At 40.7% G+C, this 19,290-nt stretch overlaps 1 protein-coding gene across 7 annotated transcripts in view; it reads left to right on the top strand.

The window, feature by feature from the left end:
* Nucleotides 1-19,290, top strand: part of DISC1 (DISC1 scaffold protein) — a 148,239-nt gene that overhangs the window by 14,260 nt on the left and 114,689 nt on the right. For all 7 annotated transcript variants that reach the window (XM_083433897.1, XM_083433898.1, XM_083433892.1 and 4 more), the window contains 2 exons: nucleotides 6,117-7,153; nucleotides 8,215-8,284. In XM_083433897.1, the coding sequence (XP_083290023.1) occupies nucleotides 6,117-7,153; nucleotides 8,215-8,284 (1,107 nt within the window). The remainder of the gene's footprint in view (nucleotides 1-6,116; nucleotides 7,154-8,214; nucleotides 8,285-19,290) is intronic.

Here is a 19,290-nt window from a genome sequence, read left to right as displayed (position 1 = left end):
CTTCTTGACTGGGAGGTCAAGGAGGAAGAAGTAAAATATGTTATGGTACAATGGGCCAGAGATTTGGGTTTGTTGTTTAGTTCTTTAGTCGTGTCTGACTCTTCGTGACCCCATGGACCAGAGCATGCCAGGCACTCCTGTCTTCCACTGCCTCCCGCAGTTTGGTCAAACTCATGCTGGTAGGTTTGAGAACACTGTCCAGCCACCTCGTCCTCTGTCGTCCCCTTTTCCTTGTGCCCTCAATCTTTCCCAAGATCAGGGTCTTTTCCAGGGAGTCTTCTCCTCCCTTAAAATTAGACTGGCAGAATAAAATGTTAGAATATGCAGAGCTAGCAAGATTAACAGCAAGATTCCAAGACCATACAGATCAAATATTTAATAGAGAGTGGAATATTTACAGAGAATATCTAAAAGAGCATTGTAATAATCTAAATTCTTTGGCAGGCCTGATTGACTTCTGCATAAAATCAGAGAATTTTACAAAATTAACACAACTGAACAACCTATGAGAGAGAACGTTAAGTGCGCAGTTGTAATGTAATTTAGGAACCACAGTGTGGGAAGTTGAAGTCATGTCGGAATTCGTGACATCTGAATTCAATCTTTTCTTTTTTTGTAATGAGTGTTGATTTTGGATTGCCTTTTGTTGATCATTGCATATTGTTTTCTTTTGTAGTTGTTTTGTTTTTAAAACCAATAAAGCATTTTTTATTTTTTATTTTGTAAAACCTTTAGTTCTGTGTTGGTTTATGCCTTCCCTGGTACCTTCTTCCAGAAGACTAGATGTATATTTTTGGTGTATCCCCCCTGTGGAAGCATTGGAAGCTGAACTGGATAAAAAAAAATCCTACAGGATGGATCAGTGGTTCCCCCCAAAATTTCCTCAGTCTGCTTGAAAATTGCTGAGGGTCTTGGTATGCCACTTAGTGATTTTTTTTCTGCCTGTGGTAGCAATTGTAATGTGCTGTGCTATTTGCTGTTAGGATTTTTAATTGCATTTTTACAGATATATTGTGGACCACCTGAATGAGGCTTACACCTGAATGAGGTGGTCCATGGACCACAGTTTCGGAAGCCCATGGAGGTGGGGAGAGAGTCTGCATCTGAAATGATGCAAATCTACTCCTAGTGTTGTTTCCTACTAGAACTCTGATCAGCAAGGTAAAATGTTGTTCTTTAACCCAAACAGTTTAAGTGGCTTGCTTAAAGTTAAACCATGACTACTTGCAGCAGATGGTATCTTCTGGGAATAGGAAACTTACAAGAAGGATCTTTCCTCTAGTTAAGAGTAATGTGAATAACAGGAAGCAACTTGCCAGCTGGTGTTCCTCCTGTTTCCAAAAGTGTGCAGTGTTGCTGCTTTCTGAATATGCACTTCTCTACTGTAGTGTGCCATTTAAAGACATGTTCAAGGGGACTGAAAGCAGCAAAGGATTTTTCAGTCTTACAAGAAGCTACCGTTTAATGATACATCACAGCAATGGTATATATTGCTTTTAAATTTTGCACTCTGTGTATGTGGGTGTGTTTAAATGAACAGGTGGTATTTCAGCCTTTGTAACCTTGCTTTGTGCAGCAAGGTGATGCAGATTTGAAAAACAAACAAACAAATATTAATCAGTTCATTTTATGACTTGACTTGGTGTAGTTCAGTGCCTCCTTGCTTCACTGGGTGGTGCTATCCTTGAAGGCTTATGAAGGTATATTTGAAGACTTTGCAAAACTGCGAAATTGATAGGTGTATTCTCTTTAAAAGCAACAAACACATATTCAAATGGGCTGTCCTTTCCTGCCATAGTTCTGCTATGAGGGAGGAGAAAGATGGGAGAAAGCGTGTTCTCCTTCATGGAGAGCACGTGTTGCGGTGGGGGCCACCAGGACACTCCAAAGTTGGGGGTGGGCAAATTGTTCGTTGGCCACCGATGCTATTGGGGCTTCCCTTGTTGTTGGGAAGAAGTTAATGTTGCCATTTGTTGACTGACAGCCAGAAATACTAAAACTCCTTGCACGAGGCTAGGGCTTCCTCTTTTCAACCGTGCATCGGATTGCCTCCCTCCCTAGAATAGGGTTGTTCGCTTTGACCTTGCTATGCCTGTCATGGGGTCGTCTGCTCTTGGGGCAGGGGCCTGGTAGGAATTTTGTCCATCTGGCTGATTGGCTGGGGCCATTTGGTTTTTGCCTACTGCGTAGCAAATCGTTACAACTTGGAAGGTTGCGGTTAGGCATTGGTTTATGGTTTGGTTGGTTGAGGGGAAGTGGTTGAGTGCCTGCCCTTGGTAGGTTGAGTGCCTGCCCCTCTAATGCTGCTGCTGCAAGGGATTCCGTTAAAGGAATTGGGGGCTAACTATTGCTTGTCCACTCTGTCAAGGGGGCTCGGGCCATAGCAATGAGCTCCTGGTTGCATTTGGGGTGAGGGCAGGTTCCCTGCTCCACATAACCGCCAAGTGTATTCCCCTATTCTGACTTTTGCATCGTGCGGAATGTCAGTCTGTCCCCCATGGTGGGGGCATATAGTCACAACCAATGCCTAAGCAACCACTCACAAATTTGTATTTCAATAAAGTTGTGGCCAAAATTATGCCAAAAATCTTAAACAAAAAATTCTGTGTGATGTGTGAGTTATTGGGGTGGCCCTGGAGACCTCGACACGCAAAGCATGTATTTTATTTTGTATTTTCTCACTCGCTGTTTCTTATACAGTGGTACCTCGGGTTACATACATTTCAGGTTACAGACGCTTCAGGTTACAGACTCTGCTAACCCAGAAATATTACCTCGGGTTAAGAACTTTGCTTCAGGATGAGAACAGAAATCGTGCTCTGGCAGCACAGCGGCAGCAGGAGACCCCATTAGCTAAAGTGGTTCTTCAGGTTCTTCAGGTTAAGAACAGTTTCAGGTTAAGAACGGACCTATGGTCCAGTGCGTCCTATAGAGCAAAAAATACGGTAATTCGTTCCGCAGGTCCGTTCTTAACCTGAAACTGTTCTTAACCTGAAGAACCACTTTAGCTAATGGGGTCTCCTGCTGCCGCTGCGCCGCCAGAGCACGATTTCTGTCCTCATCCTGAAGCAAAGTTCTTAACCCGAGGTAATATTTCTGGGTTAGCAGAGTCTGTAACCTGAAACGTATGTAACCTGAAATGTATGTAACCTGAGGTACCATAGGAGGGGGAGAACAGGAAAAAAAAATATCTCCCCCTCTCTGCTCAGCGCCCCTTCAGCGAAGCAGCAGGAGAAACAGAGCCCCTTCCATTTCTCCTCCCACTTCACTGAAGGGGCGTTGCACAGCTCTCCTCTGTGTTCACCGACCCCTCTCGCTCTCCAGGCTTCAGGCGGTTATCCACAAGCCTTCGGAGCGCAGCGGGAACTCCTGCTGCGCTTGGAAGGCTTGCAGATAGCTGCCTGAAGCCCCCAGAGCGCAGCCTTTGAAGCCTCCGCAGAGCAGCAGGGTGAAGGCACCCCGCTGCCCTGCAGAGGCTTTGCACAGCCATCCCCAAGCTAGAACAGCGAGATGGAGCGCTGCGCAGCGCTCCGTCTCGCTGTTCTGGCTTCGGGGACAGCCTTTGAAGCCTCTGCAGGGCAGGGGGGTGCCTTTACCTCGCTATCCTGCGGAGGCTTTGCGCAGCTAACCCCAAGCTAGAACAGCGAGACAGAGCGCTCCCTGTTCTGGCTTTGGGCTTAGCCGTGCAGCCTGCATTAACTCTATAGGACGCACACACATTTCCTCTTAATTTTTTTGGGGGAAAAAGTGCATCCTATAGAGCGAAAAATACAGCAAGTACTTAACCTGAGGTACCACTGTAGTTGCATACCCTCCAACACTTCTCTGATGAAAATAGGGGCATCCTAGTTGTTGGGTCCAGACTGGCAAGGTAAACGTAAGGCTGGGTTCTGTGGTGGTAATTGCAGCAGTTAAAGGGAGGAGTTGCGGAGGGGCTCAGATTTTGTTGGAATGGGGGCTTCAGGGAGAAGGGGAGTGAGTTGGTGTGACAGTAGATCTGGAATTAGGGAGCATTGGGGCTGACTGGGCATGAGTGTGTGCCAGCTTGGAGCTATCTGAGTGTAGGGGTGCCAACTTGAATAAAATATTGGGGGAGCACGTTAGCCCCACTCCACATAATTGATCCAAAGTTGTGGCGTGTGCACACACTATTTGAATGGCAATAAAATTTGGGTGAGGGCTGGCCACCTCAATACCCTCAATGGGGTGTGTGTACAAAGAGACCTCAGCCCCTAGGAGTTGGCTCCTATATCTGAGTGATTCTGACTGGGGTTTGAGGTATTTGGCAGTGACTTGGGGACCAAGGCGAAGTCATTGGCCAGTTGGAAAGACCTCAAAGGGGCAAAACATGTCAGAAATATCTCAGATGGAAAAAGCTTTTTGCAAAAGGCATTGATTTGGACCCTGGAGAGATACTGCTAGTTGGAATGCACAACACTGGGGTAATTGAACCAGTGGTTCTCTCAGAACACAACAGTTTTGTTTTTCATATATTCAGAGGGTTTGGGAAAGTATTCGCCCTAAAAATGGTGGCAAGGTCTTTGATAGAAACTGGTTTATATATTCCTTATGTGTTGGAGTACAGGTATATACTTATCCGTAAAGCCATACTAGGCTCAAAATGTGTGGAAGTACTTATGTAGACCATAAAAGTTTAATGTTTGAAAATAAAAACAGGCCATGAAAACAGGTCTGAGGCTAAAGTTGAAAATTGGAATTGAATGTGAAATGCAGCTGGATTATGGCACACAGAAGAATTTCTGTGATTGTAAATGGAACAGAAGCACTCTGTGATATGGTGCCATCTAGGTCCATGGTGCTTTGCAAGGAACTGATATGACAGGTCCCTACCCCAAGGAGCTTACAATCGGAAATAGGCAATAGGAAAATGGTCTAGCTGCTATTATTCTTCACATTAACAGCAGGCAGTCTGAATCTTATTGCTAAATTTTCAATGTGAGGGACAGCACAGGTGGAGAGAAAACAACTGTCATTCAGCCTTCAAAAGGCATGAACAAAAAGGGGTGGGAGGAGTGGGGGAAGAGGGTTATCCATCACAACGTCACACCAGGGCTGTGTGCCTATGCCTTTGTCAATGGAGTACAAGGAGTTAATACAGTAATGTGTGCAGGGTTAGAATAACCAGCAGACATTGTCAGACATTCTACTGATCATGGTGGGGAGAAGGGTACTCTGCAAGAGTTTATTTATATGTGCATTACTAGGCAGTTCTTGGGCCCCCAATGCAATTTGCAATACATTAAAACAATAAAATAAACAATTTAAAACATTATAAAATTTGGGGAAATTAAAACTCAATGCCATAGTTAAATGCTGTTGAAAACCAGGGGTTCTAGGGCATGAATGGGTCAATCAGTTAGCTGTCCACATGCCAATCACTTTGAATGGCTGACATAATGTACACTTAGACATGTGTACGTACATCTTGTCCCTGTATCTAGGGATAGAATGAAATCCAAAATCCGTGATCTCATATGCAAGGGCTGTGCCTGTCTATTCAGATACAGATCTACACACATAATAGATAATGTGCATAATCCCAAGATTTATAAGCCAAATATGTCAGCCAAAGGGTTAGAGTGAATGATAGCAGTCTCTTAAGTGTATCTTTTTATATAAAACATTTCAGATATATATTCCGCATAATAACTTTTGTTATCTCTAGATTCTAGGTTGATGGGTGTCATCTGAATAAGAGTGCTACCTAGCCAGCTTTAAACCAGTCTGGCTGGTTCTTTGCCTTCTATCTGCATTGTTCCCTCTAAAATCCAGGTTCATTGCTTAAATAATGAGCAACTTCAAATGTGCACACATTTAAATAGATTGACAAAAGTGGTGAAATTACAGACCTGGGAAGAGTAGGAGAATGTGTTGAGAAATGTGGGCACAAACCACTTGAATGGATGGAATAATACATGGGCTATTGAAATTTGTGTTATACCAGATGCCAGCCCCTTAGTTTCTACTTCTCAGCAGCATTATGTTGCTAAAAGCTAAGCCTATGTATATATTTCAGGGAAGTAATTTTCTCCAGAAGCTGTTCCCTTACAAGGCAAAATATTGTTGTGACCCTTTTGTCATTTTCTTTATTTTAGAGGTCCAGGATGGCTCACTGCCTGCGGCCTCTTTTCACAAAAAGAGGGTGGTGAAGAGGCCAGGATACATGAGAACAGAAGTGCTGCAGCAGATAGGATTTCAGCCTCTTTCTGACTGTGAACCCTTCGGCCCCAAAGGGCTTGAGCATAATGGCAGAAAACACTACAGAGAATTTAAAAATTGCTTTCTGAAGAGGCGATGCAAAAATGATACATTACATTGTAATGCTTGTGTAAACAGTCCCTCGGTTTCCCCAGATGTGGCAACTGGATTGCCTGCTGCTGGAAATAAAGCAGACAGTCTCAGACCCCTGGCTGATTTCAGAGTGCAGCAATCAGAAGATCTGATTCAACCTGTTTGTCCGGTGGTTGCCATCTATAAAAGAGATCTGTTGCCTGCATCCAACTCATCCTCACAGCAGACTAGTTTGCTTGACTCTGTGAAGGAGACTGCTTTTCCTGGTGGAACACAGAAGAAGGAAAGAATGCATGCTTTGGATCAGAAGGAAGAGAACAACAACCAGGAATCTGAAAGCAAGGACATGCCTTGTAGCTCTTTCAGTCCTCAGGATCACTTTAATTCAAGTTTTAGCTTCATACAGCTCTCGCTAAATTCAGCTTGTGAAACAAACGGCATTGGAGGCCCAGTAGACTGTAGAGAGCCTAAAGAAGCTTGGCAAACATGCAAAACAGGAAGAGCAGAAAACGTTAATTTGCATGTACCTTGGGAGGGACAAAGAACTTCAGGGAAAGAACTGTGGGCTTCATCCATCTCTCTGTGTAGCAAAGACCATAAGTGCCCAAGGGAGACTGCAGAAGATGATAAAGTGCTGGATTGTGAATCACACTCACTTTCACATTCGAATGCTGCATTTTCCTGTTCAACTGAGTCTTTGGAAGCAGCATCTGCTGGTTCTTCTGTGACCTCAGGCTATGAAAGTAGTAACACTGTTAGCGATCACAGCTGGGATTCCCTGATGAAGAAATATGAGCCAGTGCTACAGGACTGCTTGCTGGGCAACCAAAGTATATTAAAGGTTAGCGTTTTTCCTCATTCCTGTTTTGTGTTATAGGAATTTGAAATCAAATCCACAGCTTGTTGTGCAAGACAGGAAGCAGTTGTTGCACTTATTGGTGGCATTTGTAGTGTGGATTGGAAAATATGGTTATGGAACTGTTGTTAGCCAGTTCTAACCAACATGCAAAATTCAGCCCCATCATGCCCTGTAGTGCATCCTCCATCATCTTGGTCCTTTAGTTCCTTAGTGCGCATTCTCCTCTCTTACAAAAATTCCTACCTTACCTGCTCCCTTTCTGTCAACTCCAGTCCCTTTCTGCCCAACTCCAGTTTAAAAGGGGCCTTGAAGTTGCCACCAGCAGGTAGCAGCTGGGAAAGCAGACTGGGCAGACACACAGATCACCAGGCCACAGTCTTCCCTGCTGTGGTGAGGTGTATTTCCACTTCTATCATATTATTTGCCTCTATACATATAAATATTATTCAATGTGATGCCCTCTCTTTTGGTAGTGCATTTCCTCCCCGCTCCCTTTTTTGGCAATACATAAACAGCCAACCAACACAGTGTCATTTGCCATTAGGTTTTTTCCTGGTTATGCTCCCCATAGCTCCCTCCATGCCACTTCCATCCTCTTTCACAGAGGTCATTCCCCTTGGGTTATTGGTTCTTAGCTCACTGCTTAGTCTTAATGGTTTCAGGCTTATTTTAAAATTAGGTAGAATTATTACGTCATATTATTATTTGACGTCATATTTCTTGGCTGAAGCATGAAAGGCAGGAGACGGAATTCAGAGTTTGTTCTGTATTTGTGCTTTCAGATTTGCATGTGAATGGATATTATCAAACATGAAACCTGTCTCATTTGACAGCTTGTGAAATGCTCTTCTAATATCTCGATGCCTGCTCTGTCCTGCTTTTGAAATCTATAAGACATAAGTACCCTTAGAAATTTTCTAGTTAAGTGTGCCAAAATTGACACACTTGAAATGTTACGATCATATATGCAGTTATATAGATTTGAATTCAATAGCAAATAAAGATTCATAGAAATACTGTTAATTGTCTCTTAATTAATGCAGATAAAATCCTTAATAAGAAAGCTTCAAAGACTTCAAGCGAAGGCGGTAGCTGAGGATGATTATGAGAGGGGTGAGTTTTTTCCTCCTATTGCTGGACTTCTATTTTGTTTTACAATAGTTTTCTGTGATAGTTTTTTGGGATGCCGAGGTCATTCCCCTTCATTCAAGGGTTCAGGGTGGATTTCAATATTCTCCTATCCTCAGAAAAATCCTAATGAAGGAGGTTATAGAGAGTGAGTGACTTGCCAAGGCCAACCAGCTAACCTTAATGATGGGGTTGAGATTTGAATCTGAGTCTTCCACATCCCCATTAGGAAGAATAAAATGACTAATAGCATGTGAAAAAAGCAATGTTCTGTATTATTGCATAGAGCTAATTGTATGTTTAATTCAAACGTTTGTAACAGAGTCTTAGTACTCTAGAAAAGAAAATCAGATTTGGAAGGGAGAAAACTGGAGCTGAGAAATAGTAGTGGAGATGGGGAACGTAACCCTTTTCCTGCTCATTACTTTTCTGCCCCAATTTTCTGCCTCCTAAAGTGGTGGTTCTGTTGTTTTTCAAGGTTTGGGGGCTCTATTATATGTATATATTTGCATGTGACATATAGTTAGCTGCTGAGTGTTAACTCAAAATTAGAAAAAATGATATGGGAATAGTCAACTTCTACTAAAAAGAAATGAGATAAAGTAATGGGGAGAAAGACATTATTTCTTCCCTGCTCTGTGCTTAGTCACTAAAGGAGGGCCACTCATGGTCCATATGGTTGGATTACCCTCTCTCTCCACTACCCTTTTCTATGCCTAGCTGTAGGTGAAGTTGGGAATCTAATCAATGTTAACCATGCAAAAAGAATGTGATCAGCATCTAAAATAAATAAATGCAGAGTCCAAGGGTATGATGGTGTTGAGATGCAACCACCCTTGTGTTGCACTTCTTCCAGTGTCTTCACTTGCGGAGTCATCTGTCTGTTCTGTTCATTCACACTGTGTGCTTTGACATGCATGGCTTTCTTTCATTTTGTGTCAGATCCTCAGAATTTCTACTTCCCCCAGAACTGGGCCCATGGCTATTTGTATTCCATCATGGGACCACCATGTTCTAAAAAGGCACTTCTTGTGTTATTTTTGAAAGGCAGATGTTTGTAATGCAGTGGTTTGCACTCAGGAGTGACGAAAGATCCATGAAAAAATAAGGTTGATTCTATCTAATGTACATGACTCAAGGGAACTTAGTGTAAATTCCAGAACTACCTTTGGAGCTTTGCATTAGTTGCATTTTTATAAGTAACAGGTATGTAATCATTATGACATTACATTTCCATAGATCATCTTGTCAAAATGCACATAAGGAGGCAAACCTAAAGCTGTAAGAACAACAATATTAGTTTTTCCTAACTTTTTAATTCTTGACCTATTTCCTTCTTTTTCCTTTCTGCTGACGCTGTTCTCAGCCAAGTTTCTGGCACTGCTTTTTATTATTTTGTGTCATATGACCAGACTTCTCAAGATCTTTTGTGAAATCCACATTGCTTCTCTCAAGGGAAAGCTTCTGATCTTGAAAGCTGAGAGCAGGAAGAAGAATTAAAATCTTGACCTTCCATTCCCTTTGCTGTCATGTCGGTTTCAGCTCTGTTTGCAGAAATTACTTTGTAGTTTGGGGAATGTAGCAAAGTCACACCTGGTGAAAAGTTAGGTTTTAAAACTCACTAAACTATGGAAAGACTACTTGTTACCAGTCTCTTTTTGCAAGACACCTGAGCTGATTATTTATAATTCCTCATGTGATGTGAATAATAGGTTGTATGCTGGGGCAGCAAGGAAGTGGATTAGGGGAACTTGCAGGCCCCATATGATAAACAGAGTACAGTGGTGCCTCGCAAGACGAAATTAATTCGTTCTGCGAGTTTTTTTGTCTTGTGAATTTTTTGTCTTGCTAAGCACGGATATGCATTGACGGTTTCCCATAGAAATGCATTGACGGTTTTAAGAAAAAGGCGCAAGATGTTTTCGTCTTGTGAAGCAAGCCCATAGGGAAATTCGTCTTGCGAAGCAACTCAAAAAACAAAAAACTCTTTCGTCTTGCGAGTTTTCGTCTTGCGAGGCATTCGTCTTGCGAGGTACCACTGTATATTACGGGGAACAGGATGAGATAAAGCACCGTCATTATGAAACAAGGTGGGGCAGACTACATTAAGAACATCTACCAGTGATCTACCACAAACATCCAGTGATCTACGATCTACCTGTTGGACGCACCTGATCTAAGACATTTTATTGTAGGGCTTCACTGTACATGAAAATGTTTCTCACAATGATGCATTGTGGTCCTGTTGTATAATATCTCCCACCCTATGCTTTCTGGGCAGTCCCTGAACTAGACTTGGTCTCTTCAGCCACCTTTCCCTATATAGCTATGAATGGAATGGTGAATCTGCTGGAGGTCTTTTAAGACTAGCATTTTGGGCACAGGATTTCTTCCATACCATGAATTGGTTAGAGAGCATAAGTGGGTGATGAGGAACTGGAAGTATGTAACTTGTTTTATGGAGATGATGTTTCTGTGCTTTTCTCACCTTCTCATGAAAAGCTATTTTATTACTATGTCTGAAATGATTCACAGCTCAGCTTGGCCTAACCTCATTGTAGCATGATCAGCCATGCCTGATTAAACAAGGTGTAGCTTGGAATGCTGTGGTTGTGTTGACCCTGGGGCTCCAGGAAAACCAGAATTAATTCCACGGAGAGGGCAGAGAAAGGGATGATTTCTCTGCTGGTCCATATGTAGGCTTCCTCTGACTTTGGGGAATAATTTGACCTTCCAAAGGGCACACCCTTCTGAGAGATCTTTCCCTAAACCAGCCTTGCCTGTTGGACTGTAGCCAAAACTAGTGGAGTGAAATATCTCTGTCCCAATGTGTTATCTAGGAAAATATAGGTATTCTAGAGAAACCAGCTGCCTGTGATGAGGGGTCCACCAGTATCTGCCTGGTAGACTTGGTTGCCTAGCGACTTCTAAGTCACACCAGGTTTATGCCCTCGGTTGCATTGTGTTAGTGAAATCTTGGAGAATAATTATTGCCTGGAAATAGGTATTTATTCCCTATAATGGATATACATCTGATAATCTCTCTCTGTAATATGTGGGTTGCTTTCATTATCTCCTCTCAATTCCCCAGATAATCTTTGCGATATTGAATATTGGGCCCTCCTGTAGCTGGATCTCTCTCTAATCCAGATGAACACAAACATTGTTTCCCAAAGGTATCTGGTCATATATCTTAGCATAGTTTTCTTGAGTAATGAAGAGAGATGAATTAAAATTGTTTTCACCTGGCGGACATTGGGGAGAGACCCATTCATTGTTCCCACTTCATTAATAGAATTTACATTTCACAATGAAGGCACCGATTAATCATTAACATTTATTGAAGAGGCTTTCCTGGGATAATACATTTGGGAAGTAGTTAATACCATTTGCTTAGAGAATCTGTCTCTTAACAACAAAGGAGCAATACATTCTGATGAATTTGTGCTGATATTTCTAATTAGCAGGCAAGAATCTCCTTGGTACTATATGTTTTGACAAGTTTTTCCCTGGGTATTAAAGGTATTGTTTCATTATTGTGGATTTTGCGTGATATTTCCCTCTGCGCAAGGTTATATTTATTCTGGGGACCTATGTTATCATACCTAGGGTATTTCTTCTGTAACAGAAAGGCACAAATTTACCTTTATTTTCTTCCTTCTCCTTTCCTTTCTTTAGGTCTCTTGGTGAGTTTTAATTGAGATTTGTGTTCTGGTCAGGAATAACCCATTTGCTATTACTAATGTATTGGTAACAAGATCCTCTGGTAATAAATGATTAATTCATTGCAGCTGATGTAATAGTAGTTCCCCAGGAAATGTACTGGTGGTAACAGCCCCATGCGGCAATACAGGCCTAATTTGATTTGTTGGCATCTGGGGACTTTTCTTTCTTTAAGGCTCTTACTTAGCTTTATATGTGAGTGTGATCTCCATTCTGATATTGGTGGGAGAGTGAAGAGATAAGCCCCCGCCCCACCTTCCTTTCACAGTAAGAATCAGACACGCCACCCTTGTAGCTAGTTAAGGAAAAACAAGATGTACAGCCACCTGCTAGGTATTTATGCACATTTCTAGTTTGGCCCAGTTGCTTGATCTGTGAAGGGTTAGCTGTGTAGACAGCATTAGGCCTTTGTGCCATATTCAGCCCATGAAGGCTTTCCCACCATTCTGTACAACCTGAACTGCTGCCATATGGTGACTCGCCCTTGGGGTAATGTTGTTTCTGCCCTGTCTAAACTCTGGAGTGGCTCACAGGATCTGGAATGACCTCTGCAAATTCATTTCACAGCCACCTTGCTGCCCCCACTTGGGTTTAGCAGAGAAGTGGTGCCCCCCCCACCCCAACAAGCCCTTTTCTCTTTGGTGTGCAGTTCTGCTCTTACAGAAACAAGCTCCTTCACTGGGCAGAAAAACTTCCTTTGCCTAGATCTCAAGCTGTCTTGTGTGTGTGTGGTCTGGTTTCTAGCATAGCTTTCAAAATGGGCACCAAATTCTAAGAAGGGGCGAACTGCTTTTTTAAAAAGTGTGTGTGAACTTACTGAAGAAGTGTGCATGCACACGAAAGCTCATACCAATAACAAACTTATTTGGTCTCTAAGGTGCTACTGGAAGGATTTTTTTTATATTGAAGTACACACACAGTACTACTAATTGTATGAAAATGGATTCAAATTCTCCCTTGCTTTGGTAGCTAATTGAGAAAATTCCAGTGAAAGTGTCAAGTTATCCGCTTTTTGCAGATTTCCTCTGCAAATTCTAGTCAATTGCTAGCAGACAAACGTATCTGTACCCACTCATCAATATCACCCACTCATCAATATCTGACAATGCAAGATGCAAGAAGGGTGGTTTGGGTTTTGTTTGGGTTTTGTTTAATCTCTCCTTGGAGCACAAAGCAAAGGAGCATTCCAAGGAGGGAAAGGTAAACAATAATCTCAAACCACTTTCCTAAGTGAATCTGACACTCAGGTGCAGGGTGTGCCTGTCCTCAAGCTCCTCCCTCCCACATCTGTTGTCCTAGACCTGAGCTGCATCCAGGGAGAGGTTTCTCATTATGGGATTGCTTCTCTGTTACCGTGCTCCAGCAAGGGAAATTGAAAACAAAGAAGCAAAGCTCCTGCTGCCTGCACCAGACTTTCAGGAAAGGTCAAACTTGGTTCTTGTTTTGTTTACAGTCAAGCAGCATATGCATTTTGTTAAATAAACGAATTTTGAATCTTTTTATTTTCTCTGTTTCATCAAATTTATATGGGGCATAAACTGTTTAAAAAACAACAGCAACCCACAAAGTGGTTTACAAAAAGAAGGAAACAGAGATATCAGTAAAAACAGTTAAAAACAAAAATCCAGAAAAGCTTGGTTTCGAGGGTGGGGAAGGTTTAGGAATGATGGGGAAAGGGCAGGGCAGTGGCTGGGAAGAAAGATATTGTGAGGGATTACCCATCCTAATCACGGATATATATTTTTTTATCTTTTAAGTGCTTATTTTTCTTTTTCTAGTGGAAGACCTGATCAATGGTTTGTAGCACTAATTGGGGCCCATCATTGAGTGGGAGGACTAGGTATGGACTGTGTCAGGTCTGTGTGCTGTTTTTGTTGACATATTTAGTGTGAAATTGAGCTGGTACGACCATAGGGGGGAAAAAGTAGCTTAAAGGCAGCCCCCTGGTTTGTTTAAAATAATGAGCTGAACAGCTAATTTAGGATGTAATCCACAGCCTTGCAAGCCTCACTGAAGTGATGGATTGCATCTCTAGTAAACAATCACAAGTTAATTGGATTTTATGGAAAACGTATGTTATCAGGAACTTCAGAAGGGTGAGAATTCCTGCTTCATACTTGCTTCTTTAACCACAATCCTTTCCTAGGACTTTATTAATGTTTGGTACGCTGTGCACAATATGATTTAAACACCAATTAAATGGGATGCCTGGTGCTGGTAATATGGGTAATATGAATAATGCATTCATTTGGATTTCAGTTATCATGTATCTCGCTCTCTTGCCTACCACTGACCACAAATTACCATACATGCAATATATTGCCAGTGGTTTTGTGGTGGGAAACTCCTTGTCCTTTACTGACTCAAGGAGATGTTACATTGACATGACCTCAGTGAAATACTGAGTAGGAGGTCTTACATCGCCATCAAAGTTGGATTATTTTGATAGTTGGCTTGGTTGATTAGGAAACAGTAATTCTCCCTTAAAAAAACAAAAAACTATATATCAGAGCAGCTGATTAAGGTGGAAGGTGAAACATTTTGCCACATAAATGAAAACTCAGTTTTGTTAATCATAGGACCGTATATAATATTGTAGTGATTAACCAACTCCTAAAAGAGATCCAGAGTGTGGTTGTATGAAAGTGCTGTTTGATGGTTTATTTCTATCTATATTGAATAAACACAGAGCACAGTCACAACTTTCATATTGGAAAGCCTAATTGAGTAGGAATTGCACATTATCCTTCTGGATGATGCTAAGAACTCATTATTACTATTATATACCTAGGGAGAGAAGCCTGAAATCTTTTTACCAGATTTTGCTTATTTTGAGTGCAGATATGCTATCATATGCAGATGCCCTGTTGAGTGACTATTAGGGCAAATGTAATGTTCTGTTCCTTGTTTTAATTTTAAATGTAACATGTTTTTGTTTTACACATTATTTTATTTATTACACAGTTTATTTATTACCCAATTTTCAGTCTGTATGATGAAACATAATGAAATGGCTCATTTGTATTTACTTGCAATCTCCTCTTGATGGCCACATTACCATACGTACTCTCACAGGTAGGATGGTAGGGGGAAGTCATTTTGCCTGGCATAGCACAGAAGAGAAATGTTTCTGTTGTCCAAGGATGTTGGAATGTTGTTACGGCTCATTATTCATGACAGAACTTGACAGCTCCAAGGTTAAACTTGCTGCCAAGATTTTATTTTATTTTTTAAGTAAAATATCTGTGGGAGGTAGATGGAATGGGTAGCTTCCTTTTTTTTTTTGTACCAACTTGAATGTTTGTATAGGATTTTTGGAGGGCATAAATGTTTTCAGATTATTTTCTTTTCAGTGTGGGTCCTGGCAATAGGCACACGTGAAAGGGGTTCAGTTTAGGCTCTGCACACCGGTTGTATATTACACTGTTGTATGTTCAAATCTCACCACATTAATTGAATGCAGTTCAGAAAATCAAAGAGTTCACATACACATACCTTCACTGAATACTCCCAAAGAATATCTTTGTATCAGAGGAATGCTATTTCTTGTCAAGCGATATGGACAATCAGTTTTTAATTTATAAATACGGTAGTTGGGATTCAATGTTGCCTCACCAGCTCTAAAGGCTCCTTTGTTCTTGATCTATCTTCCGTGGTTGGACATGATTGGACACCACCCTCTGATTCCCTTCAGATACTTTTTCCTTTGGGCTCCAGTGATGCTGCTTGGGCTGCATAAACTGGTATGTGCTGCCCAAATTTCCCACTTTAGTATTTGAGTGGGACCAGTGATTTGTTAGCCACAATCTGCTTGGTATGGTGCTTCCTGGCTGAGTCTTTCACCAAACTGTGTGTGTAGGGGTATATAGGACTTATGAGATGGTATGTTTTAAGATAGCGCTTTTTTTTTTACATAGCATATTTTTCCTTGCATCAAATAAAAAAGATGAGTATAAACATAACAAGTTGCTTGGGTTCTTCAAATAAGGCATAAATTATTGCTCAATACATGATAGATGTTTAGTAGGGATAACCTGAGAAATGAGCACCATTGTAGACGAAGACCAGGGATAAGGAACCTCAGGTGGGATGGCCCTTTAAATGGGAGCTGGAGTTCAACAATATCTGGAGGACCACAGGTCTCCCATCACTGCTGTACACTCTTGTTGGATATTAGTTATACTTCTGTGGTGAAGTTCTATTCCACAGATTACATATGAGGGATATATGAGCTTGCTAAGTATTTTGGAAAAATGTGCTTATTTAAATAAGTGTTTGCTAGCATGCACTTTAATCAATCCAGCAAAGTTTCAAAAAACTGCTGTTGAAGGAATATACAAAGCCAAAACCATCTTTTGCTATGATGGGATCGTGAACATAATGTTTAGGACTAGTTGTGATGGTAATATTTAGCAATTTAGATCATACACGTGAAAAATGTTTGATCTGAATGAGTTATCAATATAACTTTATAATGGATGAGCCTATCTGATAATGTTGTATTCCTGACAAAATATTACACATCTTTGCTTTCTTAGGTAAACATTTACAGGATTATGCTGTTAGGCAAACATCAAATTTACCTTCATAACTGAATGCAGACAGCAAGCAAGTTTTCAGGAGTCAAGCTTAAGAAAAAGAATCTACTGGCTTTTGAGGAAAAGACTCTTTTGGCTATAATGCTTTACCCTTGAGAATGGTACCAGGCAACAGCAGTATCTGAAGATGATTTATTATCTTAGTTATACTTTGGACCACATTGCTTTAGAAAGTTAATTGTTTTGGCTTGCATATTTTATTAACTCTATTGCAGATTGCTTGAATTCTTCAGTCAGTTTTATGACTTTTGATATTTATAACACACAGGTTAGCTAACTGCCTCAGATGGTTTAGAATGGAATTCTTACCACTTGTGCCATTGAAAATACCACACAAACAGCTTAGTTGATGTTGCTTGCTATGCTTTGATTTGGAAATGGTGGGCGTTTCGTCCTTACCACTTGTTTAGGCAGGTTATTGACGTAGAGTGACTTGTAATTTGATTTGGAATGGAATGGCACCTCCTCTAATTTTAAAAGTAGGACAGACTGATTCTGTCTTTGTGTAATTTCTTATATACATCCTAATGTAGAGGTCAACAATTTGTGACTCTGAAGATATTTTTGGATTACAATTCCCATCAGCCCCAGCCAGCATGACCATGGGTTCCCCACTCCTCATAAAATGGAACTGTGCTTACAGATGGAAAAGGTTGTGGCTCTTGAATTAATTTTGCTCTGTTTTATAGAAACACAGCATTTTGACTTAAATGGCACAAATGGAATACCGTAAGCATTGATTGCTTAAACCCCACTGAAGTGATTGTGATGCACACAACTGTGCTCTTATACAAAACCACCATTCATTTTTCTATCAGCAAAGTTCTTATTGTGTTCCTTTAAAAATAGTGTGAACAATTGCCTATATCAATGTTCAAGTTTCTGAATGTCAATAGGTGCTGAGAACATGAACTGCCTTTGAATTCACTGGAAATCTTGTATGTGCTTACCAAGTATTAAATGTTAAAGTGAAATGTATAATTAGGTATGATAGCGGCTGCCTTGGAGTACGTATCTAAATTTGAAAATGTTGCCCCATGGGAAATTTTCTTTATTTGAAAAGGTATTTTCTTTAATTATGTTCTCAAGTAAATTTTGATTATGTAGCCAGAATAAGGAATAATGGCTTTCTTTAGAGGCAATACTGCTGTTTATAACGGCTCCTCTCCTACTACTAAACCTCTAGGGAAATTTTGCAAATGCAATTATATGAGATCCTAAAAATCTGAGAGTTTCTCATGAAAATTCCATTTGCTGTCCTGCCTTGCTAAATTGGAGGAAGGAAGAAAAAGAGGTTTAATCTTGCAGATGCTGGACCTGCATGCATGCTATTCTGCTGCCTAATCAAGCGAACCAATCCACAAGACTGTCAGTGAGGATAGAAAATGGCAGCTTCTAGTTTGACAGCACATTGGTATTGTCATGAATGAGAATCTCTGAACACTTAATTAACTGGCCATAATGATAAACAGATGTCAGAGGAGCAAACCTCCTGCAATAATAATTGTCTAATCGCAGCAGAGTTTGACTGATCGGAAAATTCTATACTTGTCTCCTAGCATTTGTTTTTAGATAAAGGGTTCGTGCTTTTCTGGTATAAGCCTATGTAAAAAGGTATGAGGTTTGGAGTAGTTCTATAATTTCATCAAGCACTCTTGAAAGATCTGGGAATATGAACAGGATGCCAACCCCTGTACTTCATGTATTGATTGCACTGCAGTTCATTTTCTGCCCAATATGACTATATTTGTCTCACTGTCCGCTGTAGTGAAATTACATATTTTACGTAATTAATTATGTAAATTGTGTAATTACATTGCCATTATGCTATTCTACCCCATTCATCTCAGTGCAAAGGAAACACAACGCAAATGGGAATCAACATAATCAATTATGTAACATTTGCAGATTGAAAGGAACAACAGTTGATTGATTTCATTCTGGACATGGGATGAACAAATGAACATTGGTAATTTCCACTCTGTTTCAGTTTTTGTTGGAATTCTCTGACATTCTTATTGCAAAGTAAGTCCTCTTGAGTTCAATGGGGTTTGCTGGCAGTTATGTGAGTACACTGCATAGATAATTGCAGCTTTAATAACCAAAAGATGACTCCTACTAAAACTTTATAGTTTCTGGAATGTTTTGTGAATCTTTTTGTGCTGGCAACCATGCAACATACTTATAGGTAATTTAAGTATAAGGTTTCTCGGGACTTTTACCACTTCTTTATGTTGAAATCAACAGTGGCACATGCCATGGATTTTGACTATGGCCAGTTCTTACTACTTTATTTGAGTGTCTACATGTAGAAATCAAACAACAGGCTTTCAGACAAAACAGACTTGGATCCATTTCATTTGGTATTGTTTTTAGAAGAAAATACACCTCATACTTGGAATTTTATTGAGTTCAGTACATTAGTTAAAGTAACTGGAACTTAGAGTTTATAGAGGGATTGTCATAAGAGTGCATACAACCCAAACAGCTCTTTTTCTAAGTACTGAAAGCGCTTCACATTTATTGGCTCTAATGGCAAATCATATATGGGATAATGGGAAACCTTTGACATCTTATAAAATGTACTTGTTGAAATTTATGTCCAGCCTATATGCAATCCATTCTGTGCAGCCTAGATTTCTGTAATTAACCCTGTGAAAAAGAAATAGG

Source organism: Podarcis tiliguerta, assembly GCF_965153285.1.
Source record: "Podarcis tiliguerta genome assembly, chromosome: 3".
NCBI lineage: Eukaryota > Metazoa > Chordata > Lepidosauria > Squamata > Lacertidae > Podarcis > Podarcis tiliguerta.
This window is presented reverse-complemented; position numbering and strand designations above follow the sequence as displayed.